The sequence below is a fragment of the Rhinoderma darwinii genome, chromosome 4 (assembly GCF_050947455.1).
Source record: "Rhinoderma darwinii isolate aRhiDar2 chromosome 4, aRhiDar2.hap1, whole genome shotgun sequence".
Lineage (NCBI taxonomy): Eukaryota > Metazoa > Chordata > Amphibia > Anura > Rhinodermatidae > Rhinoderma > Rhinoderma darwinii.
In genome coordinates this window covers 178,454,962-178,474,874 of record NC_134690.1, presented here as the reverse complement: position 1 = coordinate 178,474,874, position 19,913 = coordinate 178,454,962, and the positions used below count along the sequence as shown (strand labels likewise).

General features: G+C 41.9%; 1 protein-coding gene across 1 annotated transcript in view; it reads left to right on the top strand.

The window, feature by feature from the left end:
• Positions 1-19,913, top strand: part of CSMD1 (CUB and Sushi multiple domains 1) — a 1,675,903-nt gene that overhangs the window by 470,130 nt on the left and 1,185,860 nt on the right. Inside the window, exon 3 of the mRNA XM_075861938.1 lies at positions 2,510-2,622. Within this exon, the coding sequence (XP_075718053.1) occupies positions 2,510-2,622 (113 nt within the window). The remainder of the gene's footprint in view (positions 1-2,509; positions 2,623-19,913) is intronic.

Below are 19,913 nucleotides of genomic sequence, written 5' to 3'. Positions count from 1 at the left end.
TCTTGATTTTATATATATATATATATATATATATATATATATATATATATATATATATATATATATTAAATGGATTAATATCTGCTGTCTGTTGTTTATGCACGTCCAAACCACTGGACCAACTGCACCAAATTTGGCACATAACTAAATCAGGCGCTTTCGAAGGTTTTACACTGGGTATCAGCTCTCTAGGGCCTACCGTTCAACATATTCACAAAAAATTGCAATACTGAAGCAAACATGGCACCACTGGCTTCCACATCAAGGGTCCTCCTCCATATAACATCAGATGATCCGTATTAGCCAATAGAAGTTTGTAGGTTCTTCCTTCTAGCCTCACTGACATAATAAACCAGTCATTTTTGTTTTACAAAACAATCCAGCCAACTTTTGTAAAACCATATACATACACGAAAACCATAGGAAGAAGTAACGGCACCAGGACTTCAAGATTTATGAAAAAGGGTGGATTTATTCACCTCAAGTGAGCAGCGACGTTTCGGTCCGTCAGAGAACCTTTCTCAAGCTGTTTTTCAAAGGTTCTTTGACGGACCGAAACGTCCTGGTGCCGTTATTTCTTCCTATGGTTTTTGTATATTTCAAGTTGGGGAAGTGATTCATCCTCTTGGTATTGTGCACATGGCCTAATTTATAGTTGGAGTGCTGTGTTCATCTACAATTGGAGTATAAATAAATATATATATATATATATATATATATATATATATATATATACATATCTAGACATATATTTATATATATATATATATAGATACATGTATATATAGATATATGTATATATAATATACGTATATATTGTATAGACTGAAAAAAGAACAGAAGAGTGTCTTAAAGGGGATTTTGAGGTCAGGATGAAATGGGCTAAGAGCAGCTCCAGTGCTCCCTGTCAGTCATTGCTTACTTAGCTGCAGCAATAAAGTAACCGTCTACCCACATGACTACTGCAGCCAGTCAATAGACTCATCACTGAGCCCAGTGATTGGCTGCAGTCGTCATATGGTTAAACGGCTACTCCATCGCTACAATGAAGTAAACAATGATTGATGGGTAGCATTGGAGCACAGTTCTGGAGTGATGGGGATTTTCAGCTAAATATTTGTTATTCTATTATTTTAACACATTTCCTGCTCTTAGCTTATTTTGTTCTGAACTTGGAAAATCGTTTTAATTGAATTTAGCATAAAAAAAGTGTTTTAAGCATTATTTTTTTTTTTTTAAACGAAAAATATATTTTACTGGAGTTTTTTTATTTTTACTTTATTGAAATGTAGGTATTCGACATACATAGCAAAAAAAAAAAAAAAATCCGCGCATGACAGGATGTACTTTTGAATTTTTATTTTTTTTCATTTTAATTTAAGTTTTTTTGATGTGACATACTGGGCTTACAATTGAGGAGGGAAGGAGACAGAAGGTGAGGGTAGAAGCTCTTTATCTTGTAGTGTAGTGGTGGCAGGATTATTGTAGGTTGTAAGCTTTTTTTAAAGAAATGGGTTTTCAGGTTGGTTTCAAAAGTTTGGATGGTGGGAGACCGTCTGATACGTTGAGGCAGCAAGTTCCAGAGTATGGGGGATGCACAAGAAAAATCTTGAAGACAATGGTGTGAGGAGCAGACAATAGGAGAGCAAAGAAGGAGGTATTTTGAGGACCGGAGATTATATATGGGGAGGTATCGGTAGATTAGAGTAGAGTTGTATGGACAGGACAGATTGTGAGCGGACTTGTATGTAATTGTTAGTATTTTTGAATGAATTGTCTGGGCAATGGGCAGCCACTAAAGGAAATGGCAGAGGGGGAGGCGGTGGAGAAACCAAGGGAAAGTAAAATAATCAGACAGCGTACTTGAGGATGCAAGAGTATTAGAGGGGAGGTAACAGAGAAGAATGTTGCAGGAGTCTAGGCAGGAGATGCAGAGCCCTCTCTAAATTCAACAGTTTTTACGCCAATTAAATTATTGTCTGTTTTTCACGTCCGAGGTGCATCCGTGCTCTGTGCTGTGGGATGCGATATCACGCATCCCCATAAACTAGAGTCTATGGAGGGATGCGTGAAAAAATAGGACATGTCCTATTTTCTCACGGACTCTTCTCACGGTCTGTTGAAACAACGACCGTGTGGGTTCGTATGACGGCCGTTGTTTCAACGGCCATCACACGGACGTTTAACACGTTCATGTGAATAAGGCCTTATGCTGTTTCCTGCTTCTGTAATAGTAACTGCACAAAAAAAAAGTGGTTCCAATAGTCCAAAAAATACGGTATATTAGCCGTTTCTTTGTGATATCGATACCTCTAGAAGATAATTCTCACTGCAGTATTAGGTGGTCATCTTAAGTAAACTTTACTTTAATTTTGTCTTTATGTGCATTATAGAAAATAGATTATATCATGATTTTTCTGCTTGGGAAGCAAAAGCCCAAAATACAAATAAAACAATAAAGCTACAGGATTTACATCCCATTAACTTTGTATTCTCTTATGTTTTTCAGGTTGTCTGGATTCCAACTCCCATCATCAATAGTAAGCACAGGTTCTATTCTCACACTTTGGTTTACAACAGATTTTGCAGTTAGCGCTCAAGGATTTAAAGCAGTATATGAAGGTAAGATATTAATTTTGTATATATTCCAAAGCAAAAAGCCCTGGCTTAGTTTATGTAAAGAATTAAAGAGTGCAAACTGGTCATATGGGGATAGTGATAATAAGAAATGTTTCAACATGTCACATGTATGTTTGTTATCTTGCAATAAGTATAGTTTATTAAGTTGGTGAGATTCAATTCTGGAAACATTGGACTTTCTTTTATTATACAAAAAAAATAAATTATACTTCAAAATATAGAAAGATGTTTTGGTAATTACATAAACTGGGGCATATTGCTAGAATTCAGTGATTCTTTTACAAAGATATTACTCTATATGAAAATACACACCCACTGTTACTATCATGGCAAATTGTCAGTGAAACACTGTATATAATTTTACTGTTAGCACTCGGCATGGATGGTGTCGACTGCCAAATTAATCTTGTATCATTTTTTATTCATTTCAGTAAACAGAGTTAGAATATATCATCATATTGTTACCATACTTGTGTTTCTTGGCCTATAAAAAGCCTCAAATGTTGTGAATATACAATGAAGCATGCCCCCTCAATGTCTTCCCCCAAATGCTTTACTATTGTAGCTGAATTAGCAAACAGGAGACAAATTACATTTCCCTTGTATTTTGTCAACTTCTTTAAATTCAGCACAAGTAAAATAAGAAAATGAGTACAAAATGTAAGAGAATATTTTACAATTCATACAATGGATTATGATGGAGCATCAGCTATTGATGTAAAAATTGTCGGGGGGGGGGGGATTTAATTGAATCTAATAGTTCTTGACAAGACACTTTGTCATCATCATTTTCCCATTTACTGTTTGCTGCAATTACATCTTTACAATTTCACCTGACGTGGGTAATCTTGGTAACAGGTTTTTTTAAAAAAAAAAATATAAATATAAGTAATTGTGCATAAAAATTAGCTTGCACTATGGGTATTATGAAAAATTGTTGCTACTCAATTTTGAGGTGTTTTTTTTACTGATTGTATGCTTTGTCTTTATTTCTATGTACTGGTGTTCTATTTATAAACTATTTATGAACAGTTTAGAATTTTGGTTTATACTTTCTACAGTATTGTGTCAATGTATGAAAGTTGGTGAGCTGCTTCAGGTCCTACCATAACATTTTTTTTATTAGATTACGTTATGGGCTTTGATTTAAAAAAAATACCAAAATATCTGTTATTTCTTTGGCAGTCACACTTATATGTTCAAGGTGCACAACTTGTTGAACTGCAAGTCATACTGGTCCAGTAAAAATCAAAACTTCTTCAAGACATTATACTGGCAATAACTTGTTTTCCAAGGGTGCAGGAATGCTGTATTTGTTTTGCCAAACATTTGATATGTGGGCTTGGGCTTCATGGTGACTTTTTGCATTGTGATGGTTGCAGTAAAATCAAGAGTTACCACAATCTCAATATTTTCCCATTGGAGAAAAAAGTTGTGTGATGATCTATGTAATAAATTATTGCATATCTACTGCTCGGTTATTACTTATTTTAATGAAATAAAAAGTAAAAGTAATTTTTATTACTCTCTTTGAAAAAATAAACATATGAAGGCTCAATCATTTTTACAATTTAGCATTGAACCACTGGAAAAGTGTGTGCTAAAAAAAAAAAGAATAAAAAATAAATATAGTTATAATTGATGGAAAAGTATTCATTCACATGTCGCTTATGTCATTTATCAAATGCTTTTGAATGTATTGTTTATCTTATATAATAAGACCGTTTTCCAATTTGTTGACACATGAAGCCAAAAAAGGCAGATATCTGATTTGACATGATATTTAGACTACCTAACTTCATCTAAACACACAATTAGGGTAACAGCACATAGGAAAATAATACAGAAAGTTTGTGCACCAAGTTTACTAACATGTTGCTCCATTCTTTAGCTTAGGATAAATGGTTTTTAGAATGGATATATACTGTATGTATATATAAAACATCTGCTTGCTTGTTTTTACCAATAAAATAAGGTAGTCTCCACCACCTAAGACTCCACCTTCCAGCTCTCTAAAGTGCCTCCCAGACAAAATATGAGAATTGGAAGTATACCTACAACAAAATATTTATTTTTTTAATATGTGATGATTAGAAAGCTTTAACTAAGATATCTTACTGAGGATCAAAGCTCCTTTTCCTACGTAAAGGCTCTGTTGCCCCATCTGCCTTCAGTGTTGACTGGAAGAGATCAGGTGGCCGAGCATGCATGTATATTGCCATAAACGTCACGCCAGCAGATAGTGTTGTGGATGAGGCTTCATCACACAGTGCTGTATACAAAAAGAGAGTAGACAGAAGAGGGTACAAAAAGTTAATAGGTTAGGATATTGGAAAAGTTTTCCTTTTCCATATTATATGTTACCCATGGTACATTTAATCAGGTCCCTAAACTATTTTTTGTATTTTTGTTTTGCCCTCTGGCCTCCACCATCCATGATTCGGAGAATCTTCCACCTTTATAGATTGTCTGCAGAATACACCAACAAATGTCTAATACCCAGAGCAATCTTTAGATATGATTTTTAGGACTTCTCTGTTATTGATATAGGTAAAAAAAAAACATATGAAGCAACCACAAAACTATTGGCACAGAGGAAGTACAATCAATGTATTGATAAATCTAACTTGTCCCAAAAACTTGAACTCTGAGATTAAAATAACTAGATGTAACTTCTAAAATGTGATGTATGTATCCAAAAGCCATTCCTACTGACTGCCAATTATTATTTATAATTATTTTCTTATCACCAATGCACAGTCTTGAAATTACCTCAAAGGGCTGCCAAGTATTCATTATTCTCTATATAAAAATACTTTCATTTTTAAACAGAAGCAGTAGTTAGCAAAAACAAAAAGTTTGATATAACTTTATTTTGGCAGCTCCTATTGTTGTACTTTAATCCTTGAATGGATTTTAATGGAAGCTATCATAATTTAGCATAATAATATTTAGGCTTATAAATAGCCTAAGGTATATATCATGGAGAACTTTGCTGTTTGATATGGATGAACATCTGAAAATGTTTTATTTATTGTTTTTGCTTTATTATTCGAAATATGCACAACTTTATTCTAATGAACATTTTGTTTCTGTTTTGATCCAACATAAATGTAATAGATACTGAGGCGCTCATACCAATGCTGTCTTAGGCCTGGTTCCCGAATTTCCGCAATGGAATTGTGTGGGGAAATTCTGCAGCATTTACAGTAGCATCAAAGTGGTTGAGATTTAGAAAATCTCATGCCCACGCTGCAGAAAAAAACACAGCAAAAACATTAAGAAATTGTGCTGTGACTTCTGTGGCAGAATTGCAGCGATTTTGCCGCAAAAATCGCAACTCAGAAAAAAATAATTATACTTACTTAGAACTCCCTGCTTCTTCCTCCAGCCCAGCCCCCTGGGATGATGTATCATCCCATGTAACCGCTGCAGCCAATCTCATGTGCTGCAGCGTCATCCAGGGAAGCCGGACTAGACACCAAAGGAGGAACTTGTCACCATGACAACCGCCAGGGTACGTATGAACGAAGTATGAAGTATGAACTAAAAACTGCACCACAATGTGGTTCGGTTTTTCGTACAGAATGTGCTGCGGATTCCAGGTTGGATACACTGTGCAGTTTTACGCAGCGTATCCGACGCATGGGAACCAAGCCTTATTGTTAGACAGTATAAATTTAGACCAGGCAAAATGCGCTAAATTTATCACAGTGCTACATGCTGCATGATCATTTTGGCGCTTTTTGCATGACTTGTTAGACACTTTTCTCTTCTTTATTGCCCTTTTGATTTGGCTTATTGGTTTGATTTTGGCCTAGTTTGTGCCAGGTTTTTGGAGCACATTGGTGCATTGTAAGCCCTTCCACTTTCTGGAAAACCACACCATTTCTTTAAAAAAATTACATCCCCTTTTCGTGCCACTTTTAAAAAGTGTCTAGTGAGGTGCAAACATCAAAATTGCGCGAAGTTTAGTGCATTTTTTTTACACTTTCTAGACACAGTAGTAAATCTGCTCCAGTATCTTTTGTTGTGAATGCTGGTTGCTTACTATGTTCCTATAGCCGGCTTTCCCCTTTTCTTCCCCGTTTCTTCTGTTTATTTAGCGGATGCATGACCCACGGCTGATGCTGCTGAAGTTATGCTATGGGTCACCTGGAGTTTCTCTCTGCTGCTATTTGCTTGTTTAGGCATGCACACTTGCAACAATCTGGGATTTAAAGGTCTAGCACACATGATTTCCTGGTTTAGTGACTGATGTCAGACACCTGTCTATTTATTTAAGCTCATGACACCACTCTGATTGTATAACTCTATTAGCGATCTCTACCGGCGCCTGTTTACCTGCCTATGAACAAATGCCACTTGTCTTAACCTATTCTAGAATATGTACACTAGACAAATTGCCTTGTATTTATGGTACTATTTTAGTTCCAAATAAAAAAAAAATCTATTTTAGCTAGTTAGTTTAGTTAGCTGGTAGACTTTCAACAAACAATGATGCATAGGTGGTGCAATCTTAAAAGCCTAATACAGGTGAAATTAATGCTTTAACTCTAGTTAACAAATGAAGACACGTATCATTGGGGACTTTTTTATGATATGTCAGCCACAAGTTAAAAAAAAAAAATACTAGGTGTAGGGGAAGCAGAAATGGTGCATACATGATATGGACAAAAGTATTGGGACACCAACACATTACACTTACAGGAGCTTTTATGACATCCCAGTCTAAATCCATAGGCATTAATATGGAGTTGGTCTACCATTGCAGTTTAAATGGCTTCTACTCTTCTGGGAAGGCTTTCAACCACATTTTGGAGTGTGTCTGTGGAAGTTGTTGCCCATTCATCCAGAGGAGCATTTGGAAGGGTAACCAGAGGGTAGTGTCATGTGCCTGGTGACCCAGTTGGTAAATGTTCCCTTCATTCTCATACAGCATAGTAACATAATAATAATAATAATAATCATCATCATCCTTATTTATATAGCGCCAACATACTCTGCAGCACTTTGCATTTCAGGGGGGTACTGTAAAGGATCTGCCAGACACAGCTTCTGTGTAGACGCCCGTGGTTAGTCAGTCTGCACCTGCTCCTAAGTCTGATCGAGTGACCCCCTCCTTCTACCAATCAGGCTGGGAGGCTGAGGAGTGGGAGAGCCTATCACAGCCTGGCCAGACGGAGCTAGCTCCCGCCCTCTGTCTATTTATACCTTCACTTCCTGCTCCTCCTTTGCCGGTGATTCTCCTGTTTCCTGGCTCTGCTGCTGCTGCTTGAACTATTTGTCCCTGCTTCATATTGACCCTGGCTTACTGACTACTCTCCTGCTCTGCGTTTGGTACCTCGTACACTCCTGGTTTGACTCGGCTCGTTCACTACTCTCCTGCTCTGCGTTTGGTACCTCGTACACTCCTGGTTTGACTCGGCTCGTTAACCCCACCTCAAGTTGCCTGACCGGTTCTCAGGGGACCGGAAGACCTTTTTCTCCTTTCAGGAGAGTTGTAGGCTCTATTTACGTTTAAAGCCCCACTCCTAAGGTTCGGAGAGCCAGCGAGTGGGTATAATTATGTCCTGGCTCCAGGACGGGCCCCAAGAATGGGCCTTCTCCTTGGCTCCTGACGCCCCTGAACTTTCCTCTGTTGATCTTTTTTTTCTGCTCTCGGGCTCATATATGACGAGACTGACAAGACTGCCTTTGCCGAGAGTCAGCTGGTGACCTTACGTCAGGGTAAGAGACCCGTTGAGGAGTACTGTTCTGATTTTAGGACAAGAGTAGTGAACGAGCCGAGTCAAACCAGGAGTGTACGAGGTACCAAACGCAGAGCAGGAGAGTAGTGAATGAGCCAAGTCAAACCAGGAGTGTACGAGGTACCAAACGCAGAGCAGGAGAGTAGTCAGTAAGCCAGGGTCAATATGAAGCAGGGACAAATAGTTCAAGCAGCAGCAGTAGAGCCAGGAAACAGGAGAATCACAGGAAAAGGAGGAGCAGGAAGTGAAGGTATAAATAGACAGAGGGCGAGAGCTAGCTCCGTCTGGCCAGGCTGTGATAGGCTCTCCCACTCCTCAGCCTCCCAGCCTGATTGGTAGAAGGAGGGGTCACTCGATCAGACTTAGGAGCAGGTGCAGACTGACTAACCGCGGGCGTCGACACAGAAGCTGTGTCTGGCAGATCCTTTACAGGTACATTGTACAGACAATATCAGATATTACATATTGACTAAACTAATTAACAATTAAAACAAGAAGAGTGAGGACTTTGCTCGCAAGAGCTTACAATCTATGATGAAATAAGGGAGACACAAAATCTAAAAGTGCTTGTTAGGAGCAATGATCCAGCCGACTTTTATACTTATAGGGTAGTTGTAAAGGATCTGCCAGGCACAGCTTCAGGGTTAACTTCCTTAGGTAATCAGTCTTCACCTGAGTCTATCTCTCTGAGACTGACTCCAGCTTGCACCACTCAGGCTGGCAGGCTTAGGAGTGGGAGAGCCTATCGCAGCCTGGCCAGACTCAGCTAGTTCCCGCCCTCTGTCTATTTATACCTGCCTTTCCATTTCCTCCTTGCTTGTGATTCTTTCCGTGTGGTTTCCTGGCCCAACTACAGCTCCTAACAATTTGATCCTGCTCCATTCTGACCCTGGCTTTCTGACTACTCTTCTGCTCTGCGTTTGGTACCTCGTGCTCTCCTGGTTTGACTTGGCTCGTTCACCACTCTGTTGCTCACGGTGTTGCCGTGGGCAACTGCCCCTTTCCCTTTGCTTTATATTCCCTTGTATGTTTTGTCTCGTGCACTTACTGAGCGTAGGGACCGCCGCCCAGTTGTACCCCGTCGCCTAGGGTGGGTCGTTGCAAGTAGGCAGGGACAGAGTGGCGGGTAGATTAGGGCTCACTTGTCCGTTTCCCTACCCCTATCATTACATAATCACAAGCCCATATACCTAGTCTACCCTGGTCCCTGACACTACTATGGACCCCCTTGAGACCCTGGCTCAGCAAATGCAGGGTCTCTCCCTACAGGTCCAGGCCCTGGCTCAGAGGGTCAACCAGCCTGAGGCTACCTTGGTGGTTCCCCTCACCTCAACTCCTGAACACCACCTCAAGTTGCCCGACCGGTTCTCAGGGGACCGGAGGGCTTTTCTCTCCTTTCGGGAGAGTTGCAGGCTTTACTTTCGCTTAAAGCCCCACTCCTCAGGTTCTGAGAGCCAGCGGGTGGGTATAATTATGTCCCGGCTCCAGGACGGGCCCCAAGAATGGGCCTTCTCCTTGGCTCCTGACGCCCCTGAACTTTCCTCCGTTGATCTTTTCTTTTCTGCTCTCGGACTCATTTATGACGAGACTGACAAGACTGCCTTTGCCGAGAGTCAGCTGGTGACCTTACGTCAGGGTAAGAGACCTGTTGAGGAGTATTGTTCTGACTTTAGGAAGTGGTGCGTAGCTTCTCGGTGGAATGACACTGCCTTAAGGTGCCAGTTTAGGTTGGGTCTGTCGAATGCCCTGAAAGACCTGCTAGTTAGCTATCCCTCTTCTGACTCCCTAGACCAGGTTATGGCTTTAGCGGTACGACTTGACCGACGTCTCAGGGAACGACAACGCAAACGTTTATGTGTTTTCTCCTCCGACTCCCCCATGATGCCTCCCGAGGTTCCGTTGCTTCGTTCTTCCCCGGAAGACTCAGAGGTACCTATGCAACTCGGGGCCTTCGTGTCCCCCCAACAACGTAGAGATTTCCCCAGGAAGAATGGTCTCTGCTTCTACTGTGGGGATGACAAGCATCAAGTGAACAACTGTCCTAAGCGTAAGAATGCAGCCGGAGAACTTCCGCGCCTAAGTGATCATCGGGGAGGTCACATGGGCGCACAGGTATTTCCCGTAAATTTGAAACGTAATAAGATCTTGCTTCCCTTTCAGGTCTCTTTTGGTGGTAGGTCTGCTACCGGCAGCGCCTTCGTGGATTCAGGGTCCTCTGCTAATATCATGTCTGTGGAATTTGCTATGTCTTTTGCTATGCCTTTGATTGTTTTTCCTAAACCTGTCCCGGTAGTGGGTATCGACTCCACTCCTCTTTCTAATGGTTATTTTACACAGCATACCCCAGTTTTTGAACTCCTTGTTGGCTCCATGCATTTGGAGCAGTGCTCTGTACTGTTGATGCAGGTATTATCGTCCGATTTGGTTTTAGGCCTTCCCTGGTTGCAGTTGCATAATCCCACGTTTGACTGGAATACTGGGGAGCTGACCAAATGGGGTAATGAATGCTTGACGTCATGTTTTTCTGTTAATTCTATTTCTCCCCCTGAGGAGGTGAACACGCTACCTGAGATTGTTCGGGACTTCGCTGATGTTTTCTCTAAGGAGGCCTCCGAAGTGTTACCTCCTCATAGAGAATACGATTGCGCTATCGAATTGGTACCAGGAGCTAAGCTTCCTAAGGGTAGGATATTTAATCTTTCTTGTCACGAACGTGAAGCTATGAGAGAGTATATCCAGGAATGCCTGGCCAAGGGTTACATTCACCCCTCTACTTCTCCAGTAGGTGCTGGCTTCTTCTTCGTAGGGAAGAAGGATGGTGGTCTTAGGCCATGCATTGACTACCGTAACCTGAATAAGGTCACTGTAAGGAACCAGTATCCCCTTCCTTTGATTCCTGATCTCTTTAATCAGGTTCAGGAGGCCCAATGGTTCTCTAAGTTTGATCTACGGGGGGCGTATAACCTTATCCGCATCAAAGAGGGGGATGAGTGGAAGACTGCGTTTAACACGCCCGAAGGTCATTTCGAATACCTCGTCATGCCCTTTGGGTTGTGTAATGCGCCGGCGGTCTTCCAGAATTTCATAAATGAGATTTTGAGAGATTACCTGGGGATATTTCTTGTAGTGTACCTTGATGACATACTGGTGTTTTCCAAGGACTGGCCCTCCCAAATTGAGCATGTTAGGAAGGTGCTCCAGGTCCTTCGGGAAAACAAACTGTTTGCAAAAACCGAAAAATGTGTGTTTGGGGTACAGGAGATACCATTTTTGGGTCAAATCCTCACTCCTCATGAATTCCGCATGGACCCCGCCAAGGTTCAGGCTGTGGCAGAATGGGTCCAACCTGCCTCCCTGAAGGCGTTACAGTGTTTTTTGGGGTTCGCTAATTATTACAGGAGATTCATTGCTAACTTCTCAGTCATCGCTAAGCCTCTTACGGACCTCACTCGCAAAGGTGCTGATCTCCTCCACTGGTCTCCAGAGGCTGTCCAGGCTTTTGAGGTCCTTAAGAAGTGCTTTATCTCGGCCCCGGTGCTGGTTCAGCCCAACCAAATGGAGCCATTTATCGTGGAAGTTGACGCATCCGAGGTGGGAGTGGGGGCTGTCTTGTCCCAGGGTACCAGGTCCCTCACCCATCTCCGCCCCTGTGCCTACTTCTCCAGGAAGTTTTCGCCCACTGAGAGTAACTATGATATTGGCAACCGCGAACTCTTAGCCATTTAATGGGCATTTGAAGAGTGGCGCCACTTCCTGGAGGGGGCTAGGCACCAGGTAACGGTCCTTACCGACCACAAGAATCTGGTTTTCCTAGAATCTGCCCAGAGGCTAAACCCGAGACAAGCTCGATGGGCGCTATTTTTTACCAGATTCAACTTTTTGGTTACCTATAGGGCTGGGTCTAAAAATATTAAGGCCGATGCACTGTCGCGTAGCTTCATGGCCAGCCCTCCTTCGGAGGAAGATCCTGCTTGTATTTTGCCTCCCGGTATAACCATTTCTTCTATTGATTCTGATTTAGTCTCTGAAATTGCAGCTGATCAAGGTTCAGCCCCCGGGAACCTTCCTGCGGACAAGCTGTTTGTTCCCCTGCAATACCGGCTAAGGGTACTTAGGGAAAATCATGACTCCGCACTATCTGGTCATCCAGGCATCCTGGGTACCAAACACCTCATTGCCAGAAACTATTGGTGGCCTGGCTTGCCTAAAGACGTTAAGGCCTACGTCGCCGCTTGTGAGGTTTGTGCTAGGTCCAAGACTCCCAGGTCCCGACCAGCGGGCTTACTACGTTCGTTGCCCATTCCCCAGAGACCTTGGACACATATCTCCATGGATTTTATCACCGATTTGCCTCCATCCCAAGGCAAGTCGGTGGTGTGGGTGGTAGTAGACCGCTTCAGTAAGATGTGCCACTTTGTGCCCCTCAAGAAACTACCCAACGCCAAGACGTTAGCTACCTTGTTTGTCAAACACATCCTGCGTCTCCATGGGGTCCCTGGCAATATTGTTTCGGACAGAGGGGTACAATTTGTTTCTTTGTTTTGGAGAGCCTTCTGTAAGAAGTTGGAGATTGATATGTCCTTCTCCTCTGCTTTCCATCCTGAAACCAATGGCCAAACTGAGAGGACTAATCAATCTCTAGAACAATATTTAACGTGTTTTATCTCTGACTGTCAATATGATTGGGTCTCATTCATTCCCCTCGCTGAATTATCCCTTAATAACCGGGTCAGTAACTCGTCAGGGGTCTCCCCCTTTTTCTGTAATTTTGGTTTTAATCCACGGTTCTCCTCCGTTTCACCTGGTAGTTCCAACAATCCCGAGGTAGAGGTCATTCATCGGGAACTGTGCACAGTCTGGGCCCAGGTTCAGAAGAACCTAGAGGCGTCCCAGAGCGTACAAAAAACTCAGGCTGATAGAAAACGTTCTGCTAACCCCTTGTTTATGGTCGGGGATCTGGTGTGGTTATCATCTAGGAACTTGCGTCTTAAGGTCCCGTCCAAGAAGTTTGCTCCCCGGTTTATTGGGCCGTATAAGGTCATTGAAGTCCTCAATCCTGTCTCCTTCCGGCTGGAGTTACCCCCATCTTTTCGTATACACGACGTGTTTCATGCCTCCCTCCTTAAACGCTGCTCCCCGTCCTTGGCTCCCTCGAGGAAACCTCCTGTTCCCGTTCTCACCCCTGAGGGGGTGGAATTCGAGGTGGCCAAGATTGTGGACAGCAAGATGGTCCAAGGCTCCCTCCAGTACCTGGTCCATTGGAGAGGATACGGGCCTGAGGAGAGGACTTGGGTACCCGCCCGGGATGTTCACGCTGGGGTATTGGTCAGGAAGTTCCACCTTCGTTTCCCCAGTAAACCAGGTCCACTTAGAAAGGGTCCGGTGGCCCCTCATAAAAGGGGGAGTACTGTAAAGGCACAGATTCAGGGTTAACTTACTTAGGTAATCAGTCTTCACCTGAGTCTATCTCTCTGAGACTGACTCCAGCTTCCACCACTCAGGCTGGCAGGCTTAGGAGTGGGAGAGCCTATCGCAGCCTAGCCAGACTCAGCTAGCTCCCGCCCTCTGTCTATTTATACCTGCCTTTCCTTTTCCTCCTTGCTTGTGATTCTTTCCGTGTGGTTTCCTGGCCCAGCTACAGCTCCTAACAATTTGATCCTGCTCCATTCTGACCCTGGCTTTCTGACTACTCTTCTGCTCTGCGTTTGGTACCTTGTGCTCTCCTGGTTTGACTTGGCTCGTTCACCACTCTGTTGCTCACCGTGTTGCCGTGGGCAACTGCCCCTTTCCCTTTGCTTTATATTCCCTTGTATGTTTTGTCTCGTGCACTTACTGAGCGTAGGGACCGCTGCCCAGTTGTACCCCGTCGCCTAGGGCGGGTTGTTGCAAGTAGGCAGGGACAGAGTGGCGGGTAGATTAGGGCTCACTTATCCGTTTCCCTACCCCTATCATTACAGTAGTACACATAAAGCTGCATGAGCCGGTCACCTGCCAATGTCAGTGTACGACAGACATGAAGTGCATTAGGGTGCAAGGAGTGTGGGGGATACTGTTGAATGAAGGGGTTAAGTTCTCATGACTAGTGTAAAAGGGGGGCCAGGGAAAGGAGTCAGATTAGGGAATGTTATAGGCCTATTTAAAAAGATGTGTTTTCAGGGCACGTTTAAAACTGTGGATGTTGGGAATTGATCTGATTGTCCATGGTAGCACATTCCAGAGGACGGGTGCAGCACGAGAGAAATCTTGGAGATGGGAGTGGGAGGTTCGGATTATGGAGGATGTTAATCTAAGTTCTTTGGCAGAATGTAAAGTGTGAGTAGGGTGGTAGACAGTGACGAGGGAGGAGATGTAAGGAGGTGCAGCATTGTGGAGAGCTTTGTGGGTGAGAGTAATAAGTTTGAATTTGATTCTGAAGGGTATGAGCAATCAGTGCAGTGACTGGCACAGATTAGAGGCGGTGGTGTAGTGGTAAGTAATAAAGAAGAGCCTGGCTGCTGCATTGAGGATAGATTGGAGAGGGGAGAGTTTAGTGAGGGAAAGACCCACTAGTAATGAGTTACAGTAGTCAGGACGAGAGTGAATCAGAGCAACAATGAGAGTTTTGGCTGTTTCCTCAGTAAGAAAAGGGCGGATTCTGGAGATGTTTTTGAGGTGAAAGTGACAGGTGCATGTAAGTGATTGAATGTGTGAAGCAAAGGAAATATCGGAGTCAAAAATAACCCAAAGACAGCGGGCGTGCTGCCTGGGAGTTATGGTAGTGCCACACACTGAGATGGAGGCATCAGGTTTAGGGAGGTTAGTAGATGGTGGGAACAAAATATCACTGTTGCTCCAGTGGATGAATACCCAATGTCTAGAGAACCAATACATAACCTGTTTCTCCAGGTGATAAAACCATGCTTCCATTGATCCAGTACAGATACAGTAGTCCAGTTCCTAATTTGCTGTGATTTATTGTGCAACCCTCGTGTCCAGAGTTTGAAGTCCCCTATATTTCATATTTTGATGTTCTCTCTTTGGTGATCAGTGGTTTCATGTCCGATAACTAGCATCCAGGCTTAATTTACCATATTTTTAGTGTATTTTCTGTGACAGCAGCATTCTCACCGCACTATTGACTTATCTGAGCAGAGTGTGACAAGAGATCCAAAATAGCTTTTTGTTTTGGGTTTAAAAATGATTTTTTATTTTTAACTATAAGAAAGCAGTGCAGAAATTTCACAGTCACTCGATCCTCTACAATAAGCAGAAATTACTATGTGAGGGCTCTTGGCACTCACATTAACAGAGTACTATATCCCTCATGAAGGACTTTTCCCAGCTATGCCTTATGTTTTGGTCACTTTGAGAAATGTTTGTTGTGTAATATTGGAATTCTCCGGGGGTATCATTAATAATACAATAAAATATTTTTTTAATAATTTCTAATGCATATCATAATTATTATTATTATTATTATTATTAATGTGCTGTCAAATAATGCATTGTCTAATGCCCACTTTTATTTAATGTGATCAAACTGCTTATATGCCATTTTCTCTACGCTGTAAATTCTCCTGAGGATGTTGACATGAACAGAATATATTTTCTTGACTTACAAAATTACAGTAAACTGTTCATGTTTCTCGGAGTCAAAATAAGAATAGTCATTATGTCACAATTTAGTTACTGTATTAAAAACTAAACACATTTCATTTTGGCAGATGACAAGTTTCTATTATTCTTCCAAATAGTATTATAATTGGAAGAGAAGTTTTATCTGCTTTCCATTGTGATACAAACTAGACTGCATGCGGTCACTTGTTTTGATACATTTATTTCCTTTTGTACTAATACTATAAGGGAATGAGGCATTTAAGGGCATTTTCAGATTTATAATCACTGAAGTTGTATATAATATATTTTAAAAAATATTTAAAAAGTCTACACGTAGTTATTGTGCTGGATATTGTTTTTAAATATATTTGAGTGTGGCTGAATAGCTGTGAAATACCTTTTTTTAACAATGTTTTTATTGAGTTTTCCAAGTCAAAACAAACCATAACATGTTGTGAATAAGCGGAGGGATGGAGGGAGGGATGCAGAAAGGAGAACAAAGTAAAGCTATGGATAGAGAAATTTGCAGCAGTCCCAGAGAACTTTGTTCACCAGACAGAGATGGCAGTTGGCAGCAACATGAGAACTGCATGTTTCATTCCAGCTCCATGAAAAGGGGGTGAGAGGTGTGTGATAGGGAAGGTGGTTTAAGACGTGCAAATCACTGTCTAATATGTGAATGTAGAGTGTCATTCAGAGCTAAGGTGTTAAATTTAAAAAGCTTCAAGTTCTATTAGTTGAGATCGATAGTTTAGTATTGGTGGAGGTGACGTTCCAGATACCAAGTGGCATTTAGAAAGCATCTGTGCAATTTCATTATGATTCAAAATGGTAGTGTTTTGATATAGGATTCCCATAGTAGAAAGAAATGTTTTACTTTATGTTCTTTTTGTTACGCTGCATCTTTCCAAGCCATACAAACAAATGTATGACAATTTGGTAAGGAAAAAGTGTGATGAAGGGGCATTTGTCGACAGCTAGTCCTGCAGAATTGATTTGTGGGCAGCAACCAAGACGTAGTAAAAGGAGTTTATGGGTTATGCTGGATATTTGTGTGGATGTTGGTATATGTCCGAAAATTAACCAGTCCGGCTTCAATTGTTCTAAGGGAGTTAGGTGACCTCTACTGAATTTTCCCACCGGTTTCCAAAATTTCTATGTGACTGGACATACCCAATAGCAATGGAATAAATTAGCATTTGAAGTTGCACATTTAGGGCATGTTGCAGTGGTTGAGTTTTCCACTTGGTAACTACGTGTAGGGGAAATGTATGCCCTATGAACTAGTTTAATGCTGTAACACAATACACGAATAAGGGTAACCATTTTGCTGTTTTATAAGTAATGTTAATGAGCTCTTTTGGGGATAAAATGGGGAGGTGTGGTAGAAATTTTGATATTTAATTTCGTGAGTGTGAGTAGTCTAAATTTAAAAGTAGGAAATTATAGAAAAGGGAAACCCTACATAAGAGGGTTGGGCCTTCCTTAGGGTACATAAAATAAGGTCCTGTGATGAAGTAATAGATATGGATCTCCATACCAAGTTAGTATAACTAATAGCTTGAAGAAGAGAAAATCTGTTATTAGTAATGTGGTGAGAGTAAGTTAATAGAGTAAGGTTCTTACATCTTTGTAGTGTGTCAGTAAAGGAGTCTGTAAAGGATCTGCCAGGCACAGCTTCGGTGTCTACGCGCATAGGTAATCAGTCTGCACCTGCTTCTATGTCTGTGAGACTGACTCCATCTTCCACCACTCAGGATGGCAGGCTTAGGAGTGGGAGAGCCTATCACAGCCTGGCCAGACGGAGCTAGCTCCCGCCCTCTGTCTATTTATACCTGCCTTTCCTGTTCCTCCTTGCTTGTGATTCTTCTCGTTTGGTTTCCTGGCCCTGCTGCAGCTTCTTGAACTATTTGTCCCTGCTTCATATTGACCCTGGCTTATTGACTACTCTCCTGCTCTGCGTTTGGTACCTCGTACACTCCTGGTTTGACTCGGCTTGTTCACTACTCTCCTGCTCTGCGTTTGGTACCTCGTACACTCCTGGTTTGACTCGGCTCGTTCACCACTCTTGTTGCTCACGGTGTTGCCGTGGGCAACTGCCCCATTTCCCTTAGCTTCTGTGTACCTTTGTCTGTTTGTCTGTCGTGCACTTATTGAGCGTAGGGACCGTCGCCAAGTTGTACCCCGTCGCCTAGGGCGGGTCATTGCAAGTAGGCAGGGACTGAGTGGCGGGTAGATTAGGGCTCACCTGTCTGTTTCCCTACCCCCATCATTACAGAGTCAATGTAATATTATGATGTTTAGTTTATAGAGATCCTTTGGTTTACATGGGATTAGTACTCCTAAATATTTGGTATGAGATAGGGCCAATTTAATAGGGATGGAAGTGCCCCAAGTTGGTATGACTGGGCCTCTCAAAAGTAGGGCCTCCGACTTGTCTAGTTTAATAGAGAAACCTGAGAGTCCCTCATATTTTACTATGAGGTCTAAGACTCTTGGCAAGGTAAGTCTATGGTGACATAATAAAAGCAGTAGATCATGCGCAAATGCAGAGAGTCACATCTCCTTTGAGCCCAGCAATATTCCACTCAAAGAGGTATCGGCTTGTATGAGTCTAATCAATGGATCAAAGGAAAGGTTAAAAAGGTGGGGTGAAAATGAGCAACCTAGTGCCATGGTGGAGAGTAATTGGGAGGGTGTTAAGACCATTTATGACAATAGAGGTCTTTACATTGGTGTGGATTGTTTTTACAAATTTTGAGAAGGCCGTGACAAAGTTTCTGTGTCTAACTGTGGTTTCAAGAAATTGTCAAGAAATGGTATCAAACACTTTCTCAGTATCCAAGATGAGGAGCATCAATGGAGGGAGGATTTATCTTTAGCTTGTATAGATGCATCTATGGCTGTTGCTATTTCCTTGGTAGCAACCCAAGTGGGGTGTGGATCTGTATGTTGGGCATGATGGTCTTCAATCTGTTTTCTGCCATTTTGGTCAGAATTGGATAATCCTGGTTTAATAGAGGAATAGGGGTATTATCATCCATAAAGTGTTCCTATTTACTAATCAGGAAGCGTTGAAGGTCTTCAGGATCATGAAGGTATGAAGAAAAATGCCAATTTCAACTAAGTACGTTTGATGAATGAAGCTAATTTGTTAAGCGGACCAAGGCTTGGTTAGAGCTGATGATATTTTCAATGGTGGGGTGATGTATGTAGGGAAAAGCAGTGGTAAAGTTAAGATATGTTCTATCTGAGAATGGGAGTTGTGGACATTAGAGTGGAAACGTATAATATCTGCTCGTGAGATTGTTAAATCGCCAGTGTTAGCAGAGTGACAGGTGGAACATCATGACAACCACACTGACGATTCAATGTCTTGTGTGGATATAACGAATCTGTCTAGATGTGGAAGTAAGGCAGCGTTGAAGTTATCTTCCATAATGACTGTGTGCAAGGTTTTAGTTAGTAAGAGTTTTAGGATTTCTGAGAAAAAAAAGCTGCATTTGGGTGATTGAGTGCGTTAAAATTAAGGATTGAGTAACCGTGGCTATTTATAAGGATATCTAGAAAAACGGAACGACCATTCAGGTCAAGGATTTGTTCATGTATATCATACTACAAGGATCTGTAAAAGAGGATTGCCACCTCCCAATATTTATTAATATAGGGAGTGACAATGCATTTAGCAATCCAAGGATCTTTCAGAGAACAGGTACCGTATCAACTTTTGCCCAGTGTTTTTTTTATAAGACTGCTATATGGGGCTTGAATCAATATGTGTGCGATTTCAAGTCAATATGTTCAGAGAGAGTGGGAATGTGTGAGTGGAGGAGTGACTGGTAAAGGAGGTAATGATCCTATACCTTTACAGTGAGAAATATTAGTCAAGGAAATTGCAAAAGGATCTCCAGACAACTTGTCTAAGCC